Source organism: Leuciscus leuciscus (assembly GCF_965113295.1).
Source record: "Leuciscus leuciscus genome assembly, chromosome: 4".
NCBI lineage: Eukaryota > Metazoa > Chordata > Actinopteri > Cypriniformes > Leuciscidae > Leuciscus > Leuciscus leuciscus.
The window spans coordinates 19,170,119-19,189,603 of NC_138728.1; the positions used below are offsets into that span (position 1 = coordinate 19,170,119).

The 19,485-nt window shown below is 40.4% G+C and overlaps 1 protein-coding gene across 27 annotated transcripts in view; it reads right to left on the reverse strand.

Annotated features, from left to right (window-relative positions):
- The window catches only part of celf2 (cugbp, Elav-like family member 2), a 148,926-nt gene that overhangs the window by 76,297 nt on the left and 53,144 nt on the right, over positions 1 to 19,485 (reverse strand). For 18 of the 27 annotated variants that reach the window (XM_082168243.1, XM_082168242.1, XM_082168227.1 and 15 more), the window contains exon 1: positions 18,027 to 19,482. The exons of 4 other annotated variants lie outside the window; for them this stretch is intronic. In XM_082168243.1, the coding sequence (XP_082024369.1) occupies positions 18,027 to 18,169 (143 nt within the window). In that variant the 5' untranslated portion in view covers positions 18,170 to 19,482. Of the gene's footprint in view, positions 1 to 9,048; positions 10,880 to 18,026; positions 19,483 to 19,485 lie in introns of those variants that run through there. 5 more of the 27 variants (XM_082168236.1, XM_082168231.1, XM_082168229.1 and 2 more) reach the window with 3 other exon arrangements.

Below are 19,485 nucleotides of genomic sequence, written 5' to 3' on the forward strand. Positions count from 1 at the left end.
TTGTCTTGGACTCTTTCTCCCTTGTTAAAGACACTGTGAAATTTAAAGTACTGTTAAATGCATGCTTTTTTACTCAGTGTAAAATTGTCTTAAATTTGGACAGCCTGATCAAATAATGAGACAAAAGTCAAACTCACAAACTAACGTCAGTCTGATAAATCCTTCACTGAATGAACTCACTAAATCAATAAGAATCAACATCTTGACTCACTTATTGCACTGTATGTTATCATTACTCTCAGCGATGTCTGTCTGGAAATTAAGCAAGTGTGGGAAAATTAAACAAGCTGGGTATGGTTGTTCATTGAACAAAGTGTAGTTATAACATTTAAAAAGAGGGTTTAAATGTAATAAAGGCAATTTCAAAACAATTGTGCTGGTTTGTCTGATTATAAAATAGCTTTTCTTCAAATAAAAACAAAAAAGCTTGCATTATATAATAACTTCATCAGATATTAAATTAATTGAAATATACTTTTTTGATTAGTTATTTTTAGTTATGGTAATTTCAATCACAATATTATTATCATACCAATTTAAGTATATTGTAATATATCGTGTATTGCCCACTCCTTGCTAACATTAATAGAATTTAATGTGTTACCAAATTCTCCATATAGGATTCCACTGTGCGTTGAATCTGCATCAAAATGGAAGGTTAAGTTAAGCGCAATGCATTGTGAAATACTGTATTCCACACAGAGTGCTGTCATATCTGGACATTTCAGCAAATGCAGCAGGTCATCCGCATATTGCATGCATACTGCAAAAGCAGCCGGAGTAGTATGGTAGAGCGCCATTCAGAACATACCCAGTTGAGTCTGTTTTCAGAGGGCAGCGGTATATAGTGAACACACATTCACTCAGACACAGCCTGAGGGTAGGCACAGACAGAATCACTCCATTTTGCCCTTAACAGCATAGAGAGGCCTGCGAGCTCGCAGTAGATCAAGCGTTGCAATAAAACAGTCAGGCCTACTTGCACAAACTTTAACTGAACCTCCACACACACACCAAATTCTATAACCCGGTGTAACACACACATTTATCTTTCTCTCATTACTCTATCATCATAGTCCCCGCAGCAAACACTCCTGCATTCTTATATAACCGATCTGTTTGATGAGAGAATGGGAGCAAAAGGGAAGAAATGCAGGCGTGAACACTTCTGTGGATCTTGTATTTTTCCTCCTTCACATCAGAATGTATTTTCCGGTCAGAGTCAAGGTTGGCCGTGACAGCGCTCTCCCAAAAGTCTCTTCGTATGCAGTGGCCTAGTTTCTTCAGGGTAAGAGAAACAGAGAGAGACGCAGTGGAAGCGAGCGCAAGGTGGGATCCGTGTCACACACTGCTACACTCGGTTGAGTTTTGGAGTCAGTACCGTAACTGTCCAAAAAGAAGTGAGGTCTGTCTCCATTGCCAGCTCAGAGATCTGCTGCTGTGCCCATGGCATCTCCTGGCACTGAGCCCCGTGGGGCTGTTTGCCCATCTGGGAGGCTGGCTGAAGGGTACGGGGGCTTTGCGGCAGCCAAGGTTGATGGCCTGATGTGGTTATGGGGAAGTGCAAAGGCGTGCTGGAGGTCCCAGTGATGGGACTTGAAAAACGATACATGAATATTGAGCTTCATTAGCATAGAAGTCTCACACGGCCAGAATTTCGACTATCGGAATTGAGCTACCGGACTTATTCTAACCAGGCACTAAAAGAGGCCTACTGATTGACTTGCAAAGTGACTAACCACACTCTTTAATGTTACTTGCACACCATAGCTTTCCATTCATGCCTAGGGTGTCCAATCCTGCTCCTGGTGGGCCACTTTCCTGCTCCAACCCCAATTAAACACCTGAACCAGCTAATAAAGGTCTTCAGGATCACTAGAGGCAGGTGTGTTGAAGCAGGCTGGATCTAAACTCTGCAGGACATTGGCCCTCCAGGAGCAGGATTGGACACCCCTGCTTTATACAGTGTCTTGCTAGGTATCCTCATCTACAGGGAAATCTCAACAATACTTCTCTTTTGTCATGTCGCACAGCAACCAGTGTAGCCCAATTCACAAACAAGTGACTCATACTGTATAAGTAGGTTCTTACAAATTGTTCAAAAAGACTCCAGTTTGACTAAAGGCCCAGACATACTAAACCGACATCACAGAACCAGCGGAGACAAAAATCAGACTGTGGTAGTCTGCGCCCAGACCAAAGACTGCAGCCAACTAGTATGTTCATCTATGCCGGAATAACAGGAAACACTCTCCATACCAGTAGGTGGCACTAGTCTGTATTCATCATTCACCGGAAGAGATAGGACTGTAGATATACAAATCAAAAAAACAAAGCAGCATGAGTGCCCTCTTGACTTTGTCGTTTGCTTGCTTTTGCCACTTCCATTCTATTTTTTGTACACTGCTCTGCTAAGCTGAACAGGTAATCAGAGTGATCTCATTGAACATCCTCAATCGGCCGAAAATCCGTTGGTACAACTACTGCCAACGGTGCAGAAAATACTGCAAAAAAAGGGCCGACAGATGCTGAACAACATCCCGACATTGGCCAACGAAGTGTCCCAAAACTGTGCGTTCAGACTTCGTAAAACTGTGTAAAGCCAGCCAGATTGAAGTTCTTGTGTTCCATCTGGGTGTGCCGTCTAGGCTATTAGCATACTATTGATGAGAAACAGGACAAATCCACATACAGGGATTGGACACCAACAAACCCACGCACATTAACACACAGGTGTGAGGCGTGGATTAGTGTGTTAGAACACAAGAGTCAAGCTGGAAGGCTTTTGCTGAGGGCTGCCAGGTAGTTGAGTACTTGTCTGTGTGTGTGTAAATGTATTTGTGCGACTTTTAGCGCAGTGATGGCTGCCTTTTAAACAGGCAGCAGAAATAAGTCCTCAAATGTTTCCCATAATCCTGCATTCCGCTCCCTCTAGCTGCAAATAATGAGCTCTCCTTCTGAAGAGCCCAATCAAACAAGTAAAACATTTGAGAGAGAGAGAGGAGCGAAAGAGAGAGAGAGCAGGAGAGAGAGAGAGAGAAGACATGACAACATGGGTGTGAAAGGAAGCAGAGAGAGGATGCAGAAATTACGGAACGTTAGAGAGTAAGAGAGGACAGAAAAAGACAAAGGGAATGAAGCGGCAGAATGAGCAAGAAAAAGAAAGAGAGGGAAAGGCAGGGAAAGACAGAGGGAAACGGTCCGTGGAGACTCATTGAGGTAAGCCTTGACTTTGGCAAATGCAGCCACGCAGATGGAGTGAATAAATATTGGACAGGGATCTCACATCACTAACAGAGAGAAAGAGGAGGGGAGAAATTGGGAAAGAGAACAATCGAGAGGGAAAACAAAAGAACGATTCAATGCAAAAGAAATCAGCGCACACAAGCAAGTCCAAATTGTTGATCATTTGAGCCGCCAAATCAACATTAAATAAGTAATGCGTTCTGAATCTTTGATTTATCGACTGTAACACTAACAGTGCTTGAAATTATTTGCTATACATTTCCCATTTAAAATAATAAGTATGTATGAAATAAATCAGAAATGATTTTACCCCTTTGTGTAATGCCTAACAACACCCTCTAGGTATTTAGACTAAGCAAGCGCATGTTTTAAGGCATCGCTCATGTCTGTTCATGCTTATTACAGCGATGAAGCACCACTCATCCAGAAATCACGTTCACTTGCATGACATTCACTATCATGCGGATTCCTATTGAAAAGACTGGATTATGCATGTATTATTATTTTAATAAATAATTGTAATAAATGTAATTAAATAATATTTCAATATCAAAGTCAGAACTTTCTGCTTATAAAAGCAAAAATGCAGAATACAGTACATGATCAAATAGCAGAGATTTGAACTGACTCGGCAGAACGAATGAAATTGAATTGACCAAAAAAAAAATTTTTCAGGTCTCTAAAGCAACTGAAAGAAGGAAAAAAAAATCTTTTTTTGAAAAGCCAATAAACACGTCTGTTTCCATTTTGTGTGTGTGTGTGTGTGAGAGAGAGAGAGTGTGTGTTAGGAAGCGAGAGATTTCTATGGTTCCAAGGCCACAGGGGAGAATGTTGTTCATCAAAGAACTCTTAGACAAACACTTCTGCCTTGACTGCAGTCAGCTTTTCAGCGAGTGAAAGCCATCATCACGAGTACATGCGTGACCATACACAGAAAGAGAGATGTGATGCTTGTCTCTCAGTAAAATCAGAGTGTGGAGTGTGCTTAAGATGAAAACACTGAGTAAACGAGAGAAATAAGGTATAGCAACAAGGTAGACAGCAAATGCACAGAAAATAATTAGTCCTCTTAATAAGTGTTGGTGGGTTGCAGATCTGTCCTAATCAGGTCTTAAAAAGCAAAGTAAAAATGCAAATCATAAAATACAACTAGCCTACATAACCATGCATTGAATAGCAAAATAAATAGAAATGCAATAACATACATTTAAAAGGGATGCGAATGCATTTCCCAACTTTAAGTTTTGTTAACTCTCGCCATTGACGGAAATGTCCGTCATTTGTGAGAAAACGTTTCCCCGCAATTGACGGAATTTCCAGGCTTTCCGTGTTTTCAGTTATCAGTTAATACTCCGACAAGCGGATTCGATGATACGTTATAGGCTATAATGTCTTTGTCCTTCACTTTCACACATATGGGCCGGCAAAATGCAGGCATGAGGGATGTAGTACCTCTCGCCGATACAAATGAACATCTGACCGTGAAACACATTGCAACTTTACAGTGCTGAAAGGAAAACATTGGCCTTGAGTTCGAAAAAGTCAGACTCTGTGAAATCCTTTCAACGTATAGACACGCATTGACTTTCTGGACACGCAGGGCTACTCCCTGACTAACAATGCTACTGGCATCCACTTTTGAGGTGGATTTGACTGGGACATCAGCCATTTAAGGAAGAAGTTATTAATATAGACAAATGTATTAATAACATGCACCGGTGAATCGTGCGCAATAAGACCAGGAACGTGTATTAAGAAAGTAAACAGGGTCAATTTTGATTACATGATGACTTTAAGGTTGGCTGATTGTGTGCAACAGCTCCTCACACTCGTTAATCATCCCTTTATCTGCCAGCAATTTCAGGAATGAAACTGCTCTCTGTAAGCGCTGGAGGCATCTCTACCCTCCCTCTCTCTTTCCTGTATTCCTTCCCTTCAGTTTATGTCTCATGCTCTATGTTAACAGCAGATGTGAAGAACCATTTAAAGAGGTCAAGGGTCAGAGGGTACAGACTTCCCAAAGTTTGTGTCTGTGAACATTGTTGTGGAAAGTTGTAGGAAAGTTTATCTGCTGAAGTAGGGGAAAGAAAGTAAATTAAAAAACAAACTCAATCTTGCCAAACAACGTATGCGTTTCATAAATCAAATCAACTACTAGCGATGTCATTTTCCCACATAAAAAAAAAAAAAAAAAAAAAAAAAATTATAACTTACATTAACTCGACAGACTTCTTTTTTTTGCTTATTTGTGTATTTTCTTTTTCATTCTTGGAAAAGCCTATATGGAAGCCTGTTTCTGCCAAAAAAAGCAATTGTAAGATAAAGATTAAAATAATAAATAGTCAATTGTGTGGTATAAAATTGCTATTGTGCAATATAAAGTTGTGGCGGTGAGTTTTGCATGAGCAAGAAATGTAAAAAAATAAATAAAAATGGCGTTCTTTTCAGAAATTTGCTTCAATTTGCATCATATTTGCAAAAGAATATTCCTCCATATCGCCAACATCCCCTCCCACCGATCCTCCAACACAACCTCCGGTGGGATGGAAAACAAGTTCAGTGAACCCAACACTGGAACACTGATCAGCCCCTCTCTGTCGTCCCGCACACACAATAAGAGCTTCTTTGTGTCCCGGAGGACTTGCTGGAGAGTTCTCAGATCTAAAATTAAGTTAGCCTGTCAAATGACTTCACTTTACTGCAAAGCAAAAAGCCAGAATCCAGAATCAACAACAAAGTTGGCAGCTGAAGTGGCTTACGACAGGCAGAAATGTAGACTGCGCGGTTGGGGATTTAAAGGACAGGTGTTTTATATTCTCACTCGAGTGCGTGTGTGTGTAATGTTTCTCTGGCAGAGAGGTGAGCGGCTTATCACGTAGTGAAGAGAGAGATTAGCAAGTATTCACTCGCTGGAACACGGGCCAGCTGGATGCTGCCCGTCCACCTTTTTACGAGTGTGTGTAATGGGAGACTGATAGCAACACCTTGTCACAGAAGTGCAAGTCCATGCTTATGGTGAACTCACCTATCAGCGAAATCACCTACAAGTCTTGATGTGAGAAAAGAGGCATATGGGGGGAGCAAGAATACAAAAGAATAAACCTGGGAGCTGAACACAACAGAAAGGCCTGTACACAAAGAGAAAAATTCATAGGAGACAGAACAAACTTTTAAAGACATTTAGATAGCAATCACATGGTATAACTGGGAAAAAAATAACAAGACTTTTTATTCGTCATAACAGAAGGAAAAAGAGATGAGGCATAGGGCAAGACTTTCAGCAACCAGTTCTGGTAAAGCACAGCTATATTAAATACAATGAAGTAAATTACTGGTTCTCAACTTATTTTGACCCCAAGGCCACCTTTTGTCCAAAGACATATTCTTGGATATAGGAAGCTGATGTACGATGATGTACTTTTGTTGTAATAAAAAAAAATGTCAAAAATTTGATGCCAGTTTAATGTTGTACATCTTTATTTTTAGCATTTTAATTAAAATTGTTAATTTAACTCAATTTAAATCATTTTAAGACGTATTGGGTTTACTCGCCCTCAAGCTATCCTAGGTGTATATGACTTTCTTCTTTCAGCCAGACACAATCGGAGTTATAATAAAAAATATCCTGGCTCTTCCAAGCTTTATAATGGGAGGAGTGAATGGTAACTGGGATTTTAAAGGCCAAAAAAAATGCATCCATCCATCATAAAAGTAATACGGCTCCAGGGGGATTTGGGGGTTTTTGTAAGAAAAATATCCATATTTATAACTTTATAGACTATAATCATTGGCTACTGGCCGAAGAGTGACCTCTGACATATTGATGAACACAGAAGCGCAGAAGATAGAGCAAAACAAACCGGTCACAAATTATAAGTCTAAAACCAGAATTTTTTGTACAAATTTAGAATTTAGACGGAGAAAATCGCCTTGGGCTACTTTTGACAGGCCATTGGGCTACTTTTATTGCACAGACCTGGCAACCCTAGCAGTTATCACATTTTTTACTTTCCCTCCCTTTAAAATAACAGGAAATATTTCACAATAAGACTTTAAGAACGTTGAAAGTAAATGGATCAATATTGGTTTCATTTTGTCTTTAAATTAAGATAATTACAACAAACTAACCCCCACCCCAAACTCCAAAGTAGGCCTACATATTTTGGCATATTTAGAGGAGAGTGAAGTCATTATTTAGTCTCTTCATGAATTATTTGTAATTTCGAGGGCATTTTCTCTAACTTAGCGAACTTATGAGCACGTTCGGTTCTGTCTCCAATTTCCCCCGAAAGATATAAACAAATAACAGACTGTCACACACTATATAAACTGTAAATAGCTGGAAGATGTGAATAGGGAGGAAACTGTGGAGTAAAAAGGAGGGAAAAAGAGGGAACGCGGCAAAATTCTCAGCACAACACAAACGCTCATCAACCGTTAGGAAAAAGACGAGCGGACGTAAGTGGGACAGCGGCAGCGTCTGTGAAGTGCTCGCGCTGCATCAAACTATCCCTCGCGCCCCGCAACACTGCACTTTAAGTGAATTACGTGTCCTGCGCGCGCTCTAAACTGATTTCGGCAACACATGCCACGTAACAAATCAAATTTGAAACAACCCAGATACAGAGAGAGAGACAGAGGGGGGAAAGAGAAGGGGAGTCAGTCATTGCGCATTCCGATGGTTTAAAAACAGAGACGGAGCGGCGCATGTTTTCAACACTGAGCTCGAGCCATTTCAGTCACATGTCTCTTGCTCATGCACGAGCTGACACTGCGCTGCGGATCATATGCGTTCAATTTAAAGCAATTCTTCTGCTATTTAACGCTCTGATGCTTGAATTATTAAATTATAAAGGCGGTAAAAACTACAGACTACAAATGTTTCCTTTAAACAAATTAATAGGCCTACCATACACAATATTTTCCACTAAAATGATATATCTGATAATATCAGATAAAAGATGCATATGTCCATTAGAATAGAATATGTCTCTTCCTCTGTCATCTACTATAGTATAGTTTCTTTTTCTTTCTTTTTTTTTGGTCAGTGGTTGGGAAAGTGTCAAAGGGTTTGGATGTAACATCACACCCTGAATGGTTAAAAATGTCTTGGACACCAGTCATCGGAGGGTTAATGTTCCCATAGCCTACTTTTGAACCCCATAGGCTATATCACACAACAACATCAAATCCATTGTGGATGCGCGTGCACGTGCAACAGACGCGTTTCAGTAGCCTAATGTTGATGTTGATAAAATATGAATGAGTCTTAAATGACCAAGCAAATCAACTGAAATTGTCCTATAATTGAGTTCACCCCAAAGCCACAAATGCTCAGTGTACCGAGTATCAAAGTAACCCAAGTTCTTTAGCCTAATGCATGCACTATTCTAATTCTAATAATCAGATGTGATATCATGCAGTGGACCGTTACATATAACTACATATTCTCGCAAAGAGTTACACAGAATATTCATTGCTACAATTTCACTCATGCACTGCAAATCGGTCTACGTAACATAACAAAACTCTGAGATGATTCGGACTGTCCGATTACGGAGCACTCAATCCAACGTGTTTATTTCCCCGATGCGTTTGAGCACTGGCACAATGAATGCAGTTAAAAGCAAAAAAAACAAACAAAAAAAAACATTAGCACCATCAGCCCCGTTATCTGATCGCTGATAACACAGCGCGAGGCGCAAACACACTACCGCGTGCCCTATTTGTCAACACGCTCGCGCCGAACAAGATGACAGAAGAGAGCTGAAGAAGCAAAGAGATAAACAGCTAAACGCTTACATCATCTCTCCGGCGCTCAACAATCGTCCCTCCACCATCATCTCGGGTAGAAAATCCAGATTGTAGGACGAAGTCATGTTCAGGCTGACCGTGTTGTGCGCCGCGGACTGGATAACGCCCGCCCTCCGCGCGAGCTGCCTGCCGAGTTTGGGCGCGCGAGACAGAGAGGGACAGGTGCAGCAGCGCGAGCAGCACTGCTGGGCACACACACACAAACACACACACACTAACTGCGCTTGTCACATTCTTTTCCTCTCACCCATTAGACTGTTTTTCCTCAACAATCCCTTTAACAAAAAGAAATCCCTTCAATTCAGACAACTATCGTTCCGGAGCGAAGAGCACCGGGAGGGGAGAGGCGTGGCTGCTCGCGCTGCAGCGAGTTTTTAACCAATGCATCTCTGAGCCATATCAACCGGTCTGTTCTATATTAAAGAATGAATTAATGAAAGTATCTAAACCCGTGTGACTTTCTTTCATAGGGAACACAAAAATAGATATTCTTAAGAATGTTCACGCAGCTCCTATCCATACAATGGAAGTAGATGGGGACTGGAGCTGTCAAGCACCAAAATGGACCAAAAACACAAAACTGGTCCATATGAATCTGCTGAAAACATTGCCTTTCACAATAGGGCAATACAATTCACATGCATTCAAATATGGCGCATACAGATGCATTGTCTTTCATCAAGTTCAACATCTCCAGTCCCATTTCATTTTCAACCCAGTATTTTTCATCTTTGGGTGCGAACTAAGACATATAGACTAACCAAATTTAGATTAAGAGATAATAAACACACCTTTATATATTGAAGATTTATTGCATCAGAATATTTACTGCATCGAACAAAGAATTCAATTCGAGGCACATCCCCATTTTACAGTGCTCATCCTTTCATGCGTAAGAAAGAGTACATTTTCTTTTTTGTTTTCCCCTTGCATGCCCCCAGGGGAAGGGGGTCTCGAGCCGCAGCTCTACAGAGCACGTGCAGGAACTAGGTCATGGGAAACACTCATGCTTAATGCGTATATATACACACAAATGATGCATGGGGAAGAAGAGGATGTTGTGCCTTGCATTCTGTAGAACATGACCACAAAAAATAAGAAGATCTTTAGATATGCGGCCTAAATTAGCAACCATTAAAAAAGTGCCTTGTCTTGCAGTTTGTCGTCTGTAACAACATATTACAGCCAAAAGCTTCGGAACAAAACAAAAAGCCATAATGGACCATGCCTGTCCTTAAAGACCAAGTGCAATGAAGGATTTCAGCTGTCATTAAAAAGCAGTTGTGCAGAATTTAAGTGCCATAACCAGCAACAAATGGCCAAATTAAACTAGAAGAAAATAGATTCAGCAAATTGTGATAAACAAAACATGTGTTGTGCTCTGTTATGACCTGTAGCCAAACAAAGTGCTAGTATTTGCATGTGTTCAAGGGTGGTGTTTGTGCATGCAAGGATGCACAATCAATATTTCCTTCTTACGGTAACATTCATGAGAAAACAGAAGACGAAACTAACCCTAGAGCCAGATCCTTAGAGACAGTTTAGACATAGGCTACGATTTATGTAATGATTTTACACAAATTATTATAATATACAAGCCGGTGGGGTCATCTTTCCCTCTAAGAAACACTTGTGAATGCCGCCTCCAGCTTGGACACTCAATCAGAGGTGACTCATAAAATACGAAATAAATAAAGTAGGTAATATACAATAATTCCGACATTATTCGAGTCAATATATAAAGGCCTAAAAACACAAACACAAAATAATACTTCTCACTGACCTAAAATATCAATTTGTGCATCAATTACATACAAAACATTGTGAGTTCTGGACAGGTTTATAAACATTACTCTGTTCTCACACAATGCAATATCTACTATCTTGAGCAAATATATATTATATAATGGATTGTGCAATAAAGAAGCAATTTACGAATGCTCGTCATTGCTGTTACGCATGTTATGAAGATGATAAATTCACTAAATGGGCTTCTATTTGGAGAGAAATTCAGCGGTAAACCCAAAGCTTAGAGGACAGAAATAGGGGTGAACATGAAGGAAAGGCTGCAAACACAATGCTAACAAAGAATACAAACCTCTTACTTGTAATTTTGTGTGATGTGAAATAGACATTTATAAAGCACATTTCTGCTTAAAAAGGTACATTTCAATACAGTGCAAGCCTTTTTTCAATTAAACTCCCAAACTGACTTGAGAGCTAAAACACTGTAAAAAATATATTGTTGGTTTAACTTAAAAAAGTAAGTTACCTGGTTGCCTAAAATGTTTTAAGTTCATTGAAATAAAAAACGAGTTAATTCAATGAAGGAGATAAAAAAAAATAAAAAAAAAACACTGAGATAGCATATTGTATTATGTACAGTCATGCCAATAAAGCAAATTTGAATTTGATAGCAAATCATGAAAATATTTTTCTACAGTGTACTGTAACTACATTACTATACATAACCTGCTCACAAGTAAACATGCACAGTTTACGGTAACTTTATTTAACTGTGTCATTGTTACATATGTTACATGTAGTTACTATATAACTTTGATTTATGCATAATTACATGCAACTCCAAACCAAACCCTAATCCTAACACTACAGTAAGTACATGTGGTTAATATTACACCGTAAAATAAAGTGCAACCTTGTTTACTAGCCTTACAAGTTTTAAGGACCTAAAACCCAGCAGGATTTAGGGGCAAATGCAGAGCCAATTTTTCCACTCCAGAACCGACTTTTCAGCTGTGGAAAAACACTGAACAGTTCTGTATCAGGCTCTGGCACACTGTACGTGGAAAAGGGGTAACAAGGATAGAAGAGATTTCTCAGGACATCCATTTTACTGATATCTGGCAGGTTGTAGGGACAATTTACGTGTGGTATTAGGCGGCTTTAGCAGCTCGGAACATTAACTCACACCACAGACCTTCATGTCGCTCCCTGAACATCCTTCAATCTTTCCGGCTTCCTCTTCTGTGTCCTTCTCTTGGGGTTAAGAAGTCTGATGAAAGCACTTAAGGGCTGATATAATTCTCTCTTGCAGAAGATAATGGAATTTAGCCACAAGACGTCTTTCATTTGGGGTTTCTTTCTTTCTCGCTGTCGCGCTCTCTCTCTCACACACTCTCAGGTCAAAGGTTTCCCTGTTCTTCCTCCTGCGGTTGTTATTGTTACCCTTTTACCTCTTTCTGTTTTTTTTGTCATTTTTTTTCTTCTTTTCCTCACCTCCTCCCCAGGGGTTTCAGGGTTATAGCCTGAATATTTTCTATTGCCGTCAACCTGTTTACTGCATTACTGTTGCCTCGCATTACTGTGAGTAGAGAGTTGCCAGCGGTTATTTTAATGACAGTAGACCATTGCGAACGCACACATAAAGCGGCAATATGAATAACCTGCATTTTTCCTGCTAAAACTACACGCCGGAGGATTAAGTGAGGTGAAACTATATGGTGGAACATATTCCTGGACCAACATCCCTGTCGATCCTGGAACAACATTCCAATCAACCAATAAGATTTGAGGGATATGTTTACAGTTAATGTCAATTATGGGCATACATCAAGGTTTAGGGGCTTATTCACCCATCATTTCCCTACGATTTTAGGGATAAGTTATGGGTCACATTTCTGGCAGCCGCTGTCTGACGATTTAGCAAAATCTTTGAATCGTCAGTCACACGTAGCTTCACATATATATAATGGTTGAAATATTGTGTAGTTAATCTGGTGAGTTATATTGATAACCTCTAGAAAATATGTCAATACTTTGGCATAAAGGCCCAGGCCTGAGCTCCCAATGTCCTCGGATCCTAGTTACGCCCCTCTTCTGCCTGATTTTCTTGGGGTCCTTGTTCTTTGTGTTCTCTCTCTCTCTCTCTCTCTCTCTCTCTCTCTCTCTCTCTGTGTCTCACACCTTCTCTCTCTCTTCCTCTATGCCTCTCCCTCTTGGGTCTGGACCCAGCTGGCCTATAACATGTATTGATTGACCATGTAGGAGGAGAGCAAGGAGACAAGAGAGAAAGAGAGAGCCCGGCAGGCTGCAATACACTGAGACAAAAATAGTACACCAGGAGTTCAAACCGCACACAGAGAGAGAGAGAGAGAGAGAGAGAGAGAGAGAGAATAAGAAAGGGGTGGGGGCAGGGAAGGTAGTTAGATGGAGAATAAGACGAAGAAGGACATGCTAACGATGGCAGATATGGGGCGGGATAAAATACTCCATGTATTAGGGGTGGTCTTAAGAAAATCGAGGAAGCATAGCAGCCACAAAGGGAGGTTCTTGTGAGCAACTTAAAATGACAAATGCTCTCCTTCTCCATCGCTGTTTTTTGTAGGGTGGAGTTTTTAGAATGCGAACGACAAAGCCTAAGAACTGCTAACATCCCTTACAGCACCTCTAAAAAACAAAAGACTCAAAAAGGTAGAAGTCAGCATAGCCTGATTGTAAAAACGTGATTCTAGCAACATTTTTGCAAAAATGTACCTTTAAATCCAATTCACTGAAAAGAAAACTAGAAGCAGCAACAACTTTTTCACACAACTTATGATTACAGGGGCAGACTACAGATCAATAAATACTTATTTTCATATGGTCCCTTGCACAATAATACTACGGTATGTTATGACCTCAAAACACTTTTACCATAGTGAATTATTTGTAAACTATATTTTGATGTTCACATCACATAATCAGCTCGGTAGTTAAAAAACAAACAAAAAAACGTATAGTTCAAATTGGATGAGCCATATTTATATCCAGTATATGCACACCACATATCAGTCGAATCCATGCAGAAAACTGCGCAGTGCTTGACAACCGTAAACATCTATCCTGCGGTCCTGCTTAGTGACAGAAATGTAGATATATTGCGGTAACAAAATCTCTACCTTCTGATGCATTTGTTGCACAATATATACGTCAGCCCTAGCATTCTAGCTGTGTACATACATGCATGTAGATGGATAAGGGCTGCCAGCAGTATGTCAGAAGAGTCTGTTTGGTCTCATGAATATTTGATTAACTCATGGATTATGTAAAGCAGTGAGCGTGCTCATTTGGGAGAGCACACACATACATATGCATATTCTCAGTTACGGTCTAATTCATAGGCTACTATACAGATATTTTGGGTCAGGTCATATCAGATCAGCACACACAGACATATACTGTATACACACATGACCTAATGAATTAGTGATGTTTTAATTGTCTCTAAAGCTTCCATTTCACTATATCAGACAAATGACAGACCGGAAGTCATATCACAGGAATTGCGTGAAGTTCTAGACTAGATGCAAATAATTCTAATTAAAAGGACAAAGTGAGAATTACCACTCTACACTATTCCATTAAAATTGTCCAAAATAATCCCTTTACATAACAATTACATTGATTAGACTTAGAAATCCTAATATGCTTTTCTTGTGATTTTTACATTTATTTTATCATGGTGAATAAGTGAAGGGTAAAGGCTACTTCACGACCAATTTGAAAGTTCTGTAAGACTACCACTAGGGGACAAACTGCGACAACCATGCGCGAATGTCAGAGATATTACACGTTAAGATGGCTTACGGCTTGATTCGATTCACAAAATATGTCTGAATGAATTGTTTATGAATTTGATTAATCCAGTTATCGAGTTTAACTCAGTGTCTCAATTATTTGGTCGCAACGGTTAAAAGATTATCAGAGGGGAAGATTATCATTGAATAATTATAGGAATTTTGGCCCAATTTTGGTACGACTAATGCACAATAGTGTATAGTACACAATTGTTTTAGATTCTGCATTCACTGAAAAAAAATATTCGTTGAATTTAATAAAAAAAATTATCGTAAATGGTTGCACACAATTGATTTTAGCTACATTTAAACAAATGCATTAAGTTGAACTAAAATTGATTAAGTTCAACCTAATGCATTTGTTTAAATGTAGCTAAAATCAATTGTGTGCAACCACTTACGATCTTTTTTTTTTTATTAAATTCAACGAATCGTTTTTTTCAGTGTTGGAGCTTGAAAGCCTTTTGTGTTCAATGGAAGTCTTTGCATTGGTACAATATTATGGTAAGATTCTTGAGTCAACAATGCATTTGAACTGTCAGCATGTTTCTAACTACCTATCTGAATAACAACACATGTAGTTTAATGACACATTTGACTGTAACTATCATCCACTTGAGTATTGTGGTTTGCTAGAGAGTGCATGTAAGCCTGTCACTGTAATCTGGGATCACTAGCCTGGCTAATCTTCTACATTAACTCGACCCCAGTTGTTTACATTATCACCATGGCAACCAGCAGCAATGCTATTATGACATCACATGATATCAACAGCATGTCGTATTGCTTTAGACTCCCCTAATATTCATTTCTGTCATATTGATCTAGAACTAAATCTGTCTCCTAAATCATAAAACCATCCAACATTCAAACTAAAGGCCCGTTTCTGCTTCCCGCTATCCCAGAATGCCAACCTCGGAGGGATTGTTGCCCAGTGCAGTGAACCTTACTGGTTTAATTGAACAGGTCTTGTGTAGCAAAATTGGAGTTTAAATAAATTTGCCATTTCTCTCCAAGTCCTACATTCATTAAAGAGCCTTTTTCTCCGTTCCTTTCTCTATCCATCTCCCCCCGTTCCTTTGTTTCAACATCCCTCCCCCCGTTTCCCTCATTAAAGCGGGACCCTGAGAGCGCTGGTCACTGCTTCTCATTTATTTTCATTTGAAACTCGCGCAGCTTCGCTGAGCCACAGCTCGACGCTGGGCACCTAGGGACAGGTCATTCTCCTATAACACAAAACCACCCATTTCTGCAACACGCTCGCGCACATATCCCAGAATGCACAGTGACAGCAGCCTGTCGCCACAGCCACACACAGACACAACCGCCATCGCCTTGTTTTACCATAATGAAAGGCTTTCCAAGCCACTAATTGCAGAGTACAAACTCCAATGTTTGTAGCGGAAAGTCGGCAGTGCTATACGAGTGGTTTTAGGAAGAAAGTGGAAGCTTTTATGACAGTCCGTTAAGAACCGACCTGGTGTTATCCGTGATTGCTTAACCCTTAAATTTCCTGTACGAAACACATCATTTAAAGCTTTGTCAGCTAAAGTCAAACTCATACAAGCTTCACTTGATAATCTAGTGGGCTGCCTACCTACACAACATCATAAATTTAAACATGACTATGATAACTGAAAATGCTGTCTAAGCAGGCAGCTCTTCAGGTTTTTGTCCAAACATGATGTCTAGGCTGGCAGTTTATCAGGTTTTGAGACTGTGATGTGCATAATCGAAGTCTAGGTAGGAAGACCACTACGTTTCGGAATATAAATAGTATAAAAGAAACGTTTCAGATATGTTCAAAATCGGTTATATTACACCTTGCTATCAATAGTAAATAAAGTCATTGAATTTCTAGACATCATTACAGTACATTCGGCATCATACGGATTGAAGTTGAAACTCAGCGGCAATAATCGATGTGAGTCCTCAGCGAACGAAGCATTACATCAACCGCCAGAGGCACACGCAATAGATTCTTTTATAGTCCCAGCATGTATGGTTTTCCCTTTGAACGTGGCCCTTCGAGTAGCTCCATAAATCATTTTTGCATCAAATAACGATAAACGTTCTCAAGTCCATAGATTCAGTCCCAGTCGCGTTGGGGTACATTTGTTAATATTTGGTCGTATTTCTCTAACGAGCATGCTTGTGTGTGATGGTTATGGCACGCTTACATTTGACATTTCTTTATTGGAGGAGGTTGAGTTATAGCCAAGGTATGTGTGTGTGTTACAAGAAGACCTGACTGCAGTCATTGGAGAGATTCATGTTCCTTGGGGGCTATTTTAAAAGCCATTGAGCACAAGTACAATGAATGAGTAAAAGGCCATAAATCTACTCTTTAAACCAACATGGCCGCCTCTCTGGCCCAACTAATGCCCTCACACCCCATTACACTCTGCACATTAAAAGCCCGCGTTATTAACTGCCCATAACCCTGGGATAAAAACCAACCCGACACGGCCCGATTAGCACCCTTCTCCAGTTTTAAAAAATGGCCAGAGACAGAGATGAGAAGAGAGGTAGAAAGCAAGCCACAAAGTGAGTGACAGCCTCATTGTTGGGGCGTCCCATTGTTGAGAATGCTTTCAGCGCTACCCTCCTTCCATCTCTCCACCGAATGCTCCCCTCCATCCCTCTCCAGACCCCCCTACCCTTTTAAATCCAATCGTCAGAGAGGCGTGCAAACAAAAGCAGACATCTTTCTAGTGGCGGGACGGGGCTTAACCCCTCCTGCTCATCCCTCTCTTTGTTTAATGCGATTATTACATCCAAACAAACTCAGAATTTAGGTCCTCGCAAGTGTGTTTGCATCCTTAAATGTACGCATATATACTAAGGTGAATTATTACGGATTAAGAACGCTTGTATGGAAACGCGACCGCAATAAGTGCAATAAGGGAGGACAATGATTTGCATGCACAATTTTATTATAATAAATTTGATTTCTGTCACACACACGCGCATTATCCTGCGTACACGTACACGCATCTCTCAACACTTATCTATAGCTGTATCAACTCTTCAGTTTTTAAAGAGGCTCTAAACGAACCGTAGGGGATGAGAAACAAGAGAGGGGAACATTGCAAGCTGTGCATTTTTACGGATGGCAAGACGAGTGCCGACGGTACATCACAGACAGGGTCCCGCAATTTGACAAAAACACAACTGCATGCAAGCACAGCTCAAACGGCCTACAATCGGCATGTCAACGAACCAAGCCAACAAAACCGCAGGCTTCCCTCAACCAAACATTCCTGAAATGGCTCTCCGCATGCCTGCAGCTATGAACGGCAAACCTTTCGGAGATACCCTGATCTGTGTGTGTGTGTGTGTGTGTTTGCATGTATGTCTTTGTGTTCTGTCCAGGGACAGCGTTACCTCAGCAGCAGTTCTTCTGTGCTCCTCATGGAGACAGCGCTGTTCGCGGTAGATGGGTATCGCATGCTGTCCACACACACACTCGGCACAAAGCCCAGCTCAGACGAGTGCTCCAACATCGCCGTTACTCCGAATGCAAGCATGCACTACACACGCACACGATCCTTGTGCTTTCAGTTGTGGCGGGTGTACGCTGGCCCTTTCTCTGGCATCTGAATCCTCTCTCTCTCTCTCTCTCTCTCTCTGTCTCGCAGTAACACTCCCACCCATCCACCCTCACTGGCTCCCTCCTCCTTCCTCTTGTCCCTCCCCTCCTCCCGATTCACTGGGCTGTGATAACCCTTTCTGACAGCTCATGTTGTTTTTGGGCCACAGCTAGTGCTGTTAGCCTGGTGCTGGCTAGCATTGTGAAGCCTGCTGTTGTCCAGGATGCCCAACACCCCAGAGGACAGCTCGTATCTTGTATCCATAAGAGAATAACAACTAAAGAAGTGCTGTTTAAACAATTAGAAAAAGCCAAAACTCTATATTTGGTACTACAATTTCATCTATCTCAAGAGCATTTACCTTTGTCCTAATTTTATATGTCAACATAGGCAAAAAGGAAAAGTTGCAGAGATGGGATGCAAGAATGTGTCTTCGGTGAATGACTCCAAGCACGATAAAATAGGGACTTCTTTATATATCAATGGTGAAGAACCAAAAGCTAAGTGAAATAAATGAGTGGACATGAAGAGTAATTCGCTTAAAGCGGTGTCTCTCAACTTAAGTCCTCAGGACCCTCTTCCCAGAATGTTTTAAATGTCTCTCTATTTAACGCACTAACAAAGCTGATGAGTTGAATCAGGTGTTTTAATAAGTGAGACATCTTCTGGGAGGTGGGTTCCCAGGACTAGAATTGAGACACACTGGCTTAACCATTAAATGCATAAATGTTTCGCCAATCAGTATTACATATTCTGTTTTTTGAGGTCCTGGCTCTATATCTAACACGGATGGACCTACCTGTCGTGATAATGTAAAACTCTCCTGATATTAGAGTAACAATTACAGAAGAATAAAACGAAGCATATTTGGTTACCTTTTGGAGCTTGGAAGGGTTCAGTTTGAGCAGATGTTTTATACCATCATCACTGTCCTCGTTAGAGCTCATTTCCCAGCACATTCAGCATCTGGCTCATATTCGCAATCTCAAACATATTCTTAAAACTATAATTTACAAAATATTCAAAATCAACATTTTAATCACTGACAGCTTTTTGACAGATCCACCATCAAGTGACAGTGACACAAATTTTTGATTGCGTTGCCCTGCAGTAAATCACTGAACCATTTCAAGTTTTGCTGATGATACTTCCTATTCTTTTGTTTTCTGCCTGCGGTAACTATGAGTGAAACGTCACTTCATCATTGTGTATCAGACATTGACACCTTGTGGAAAAAAAGGTGAATTGCACTT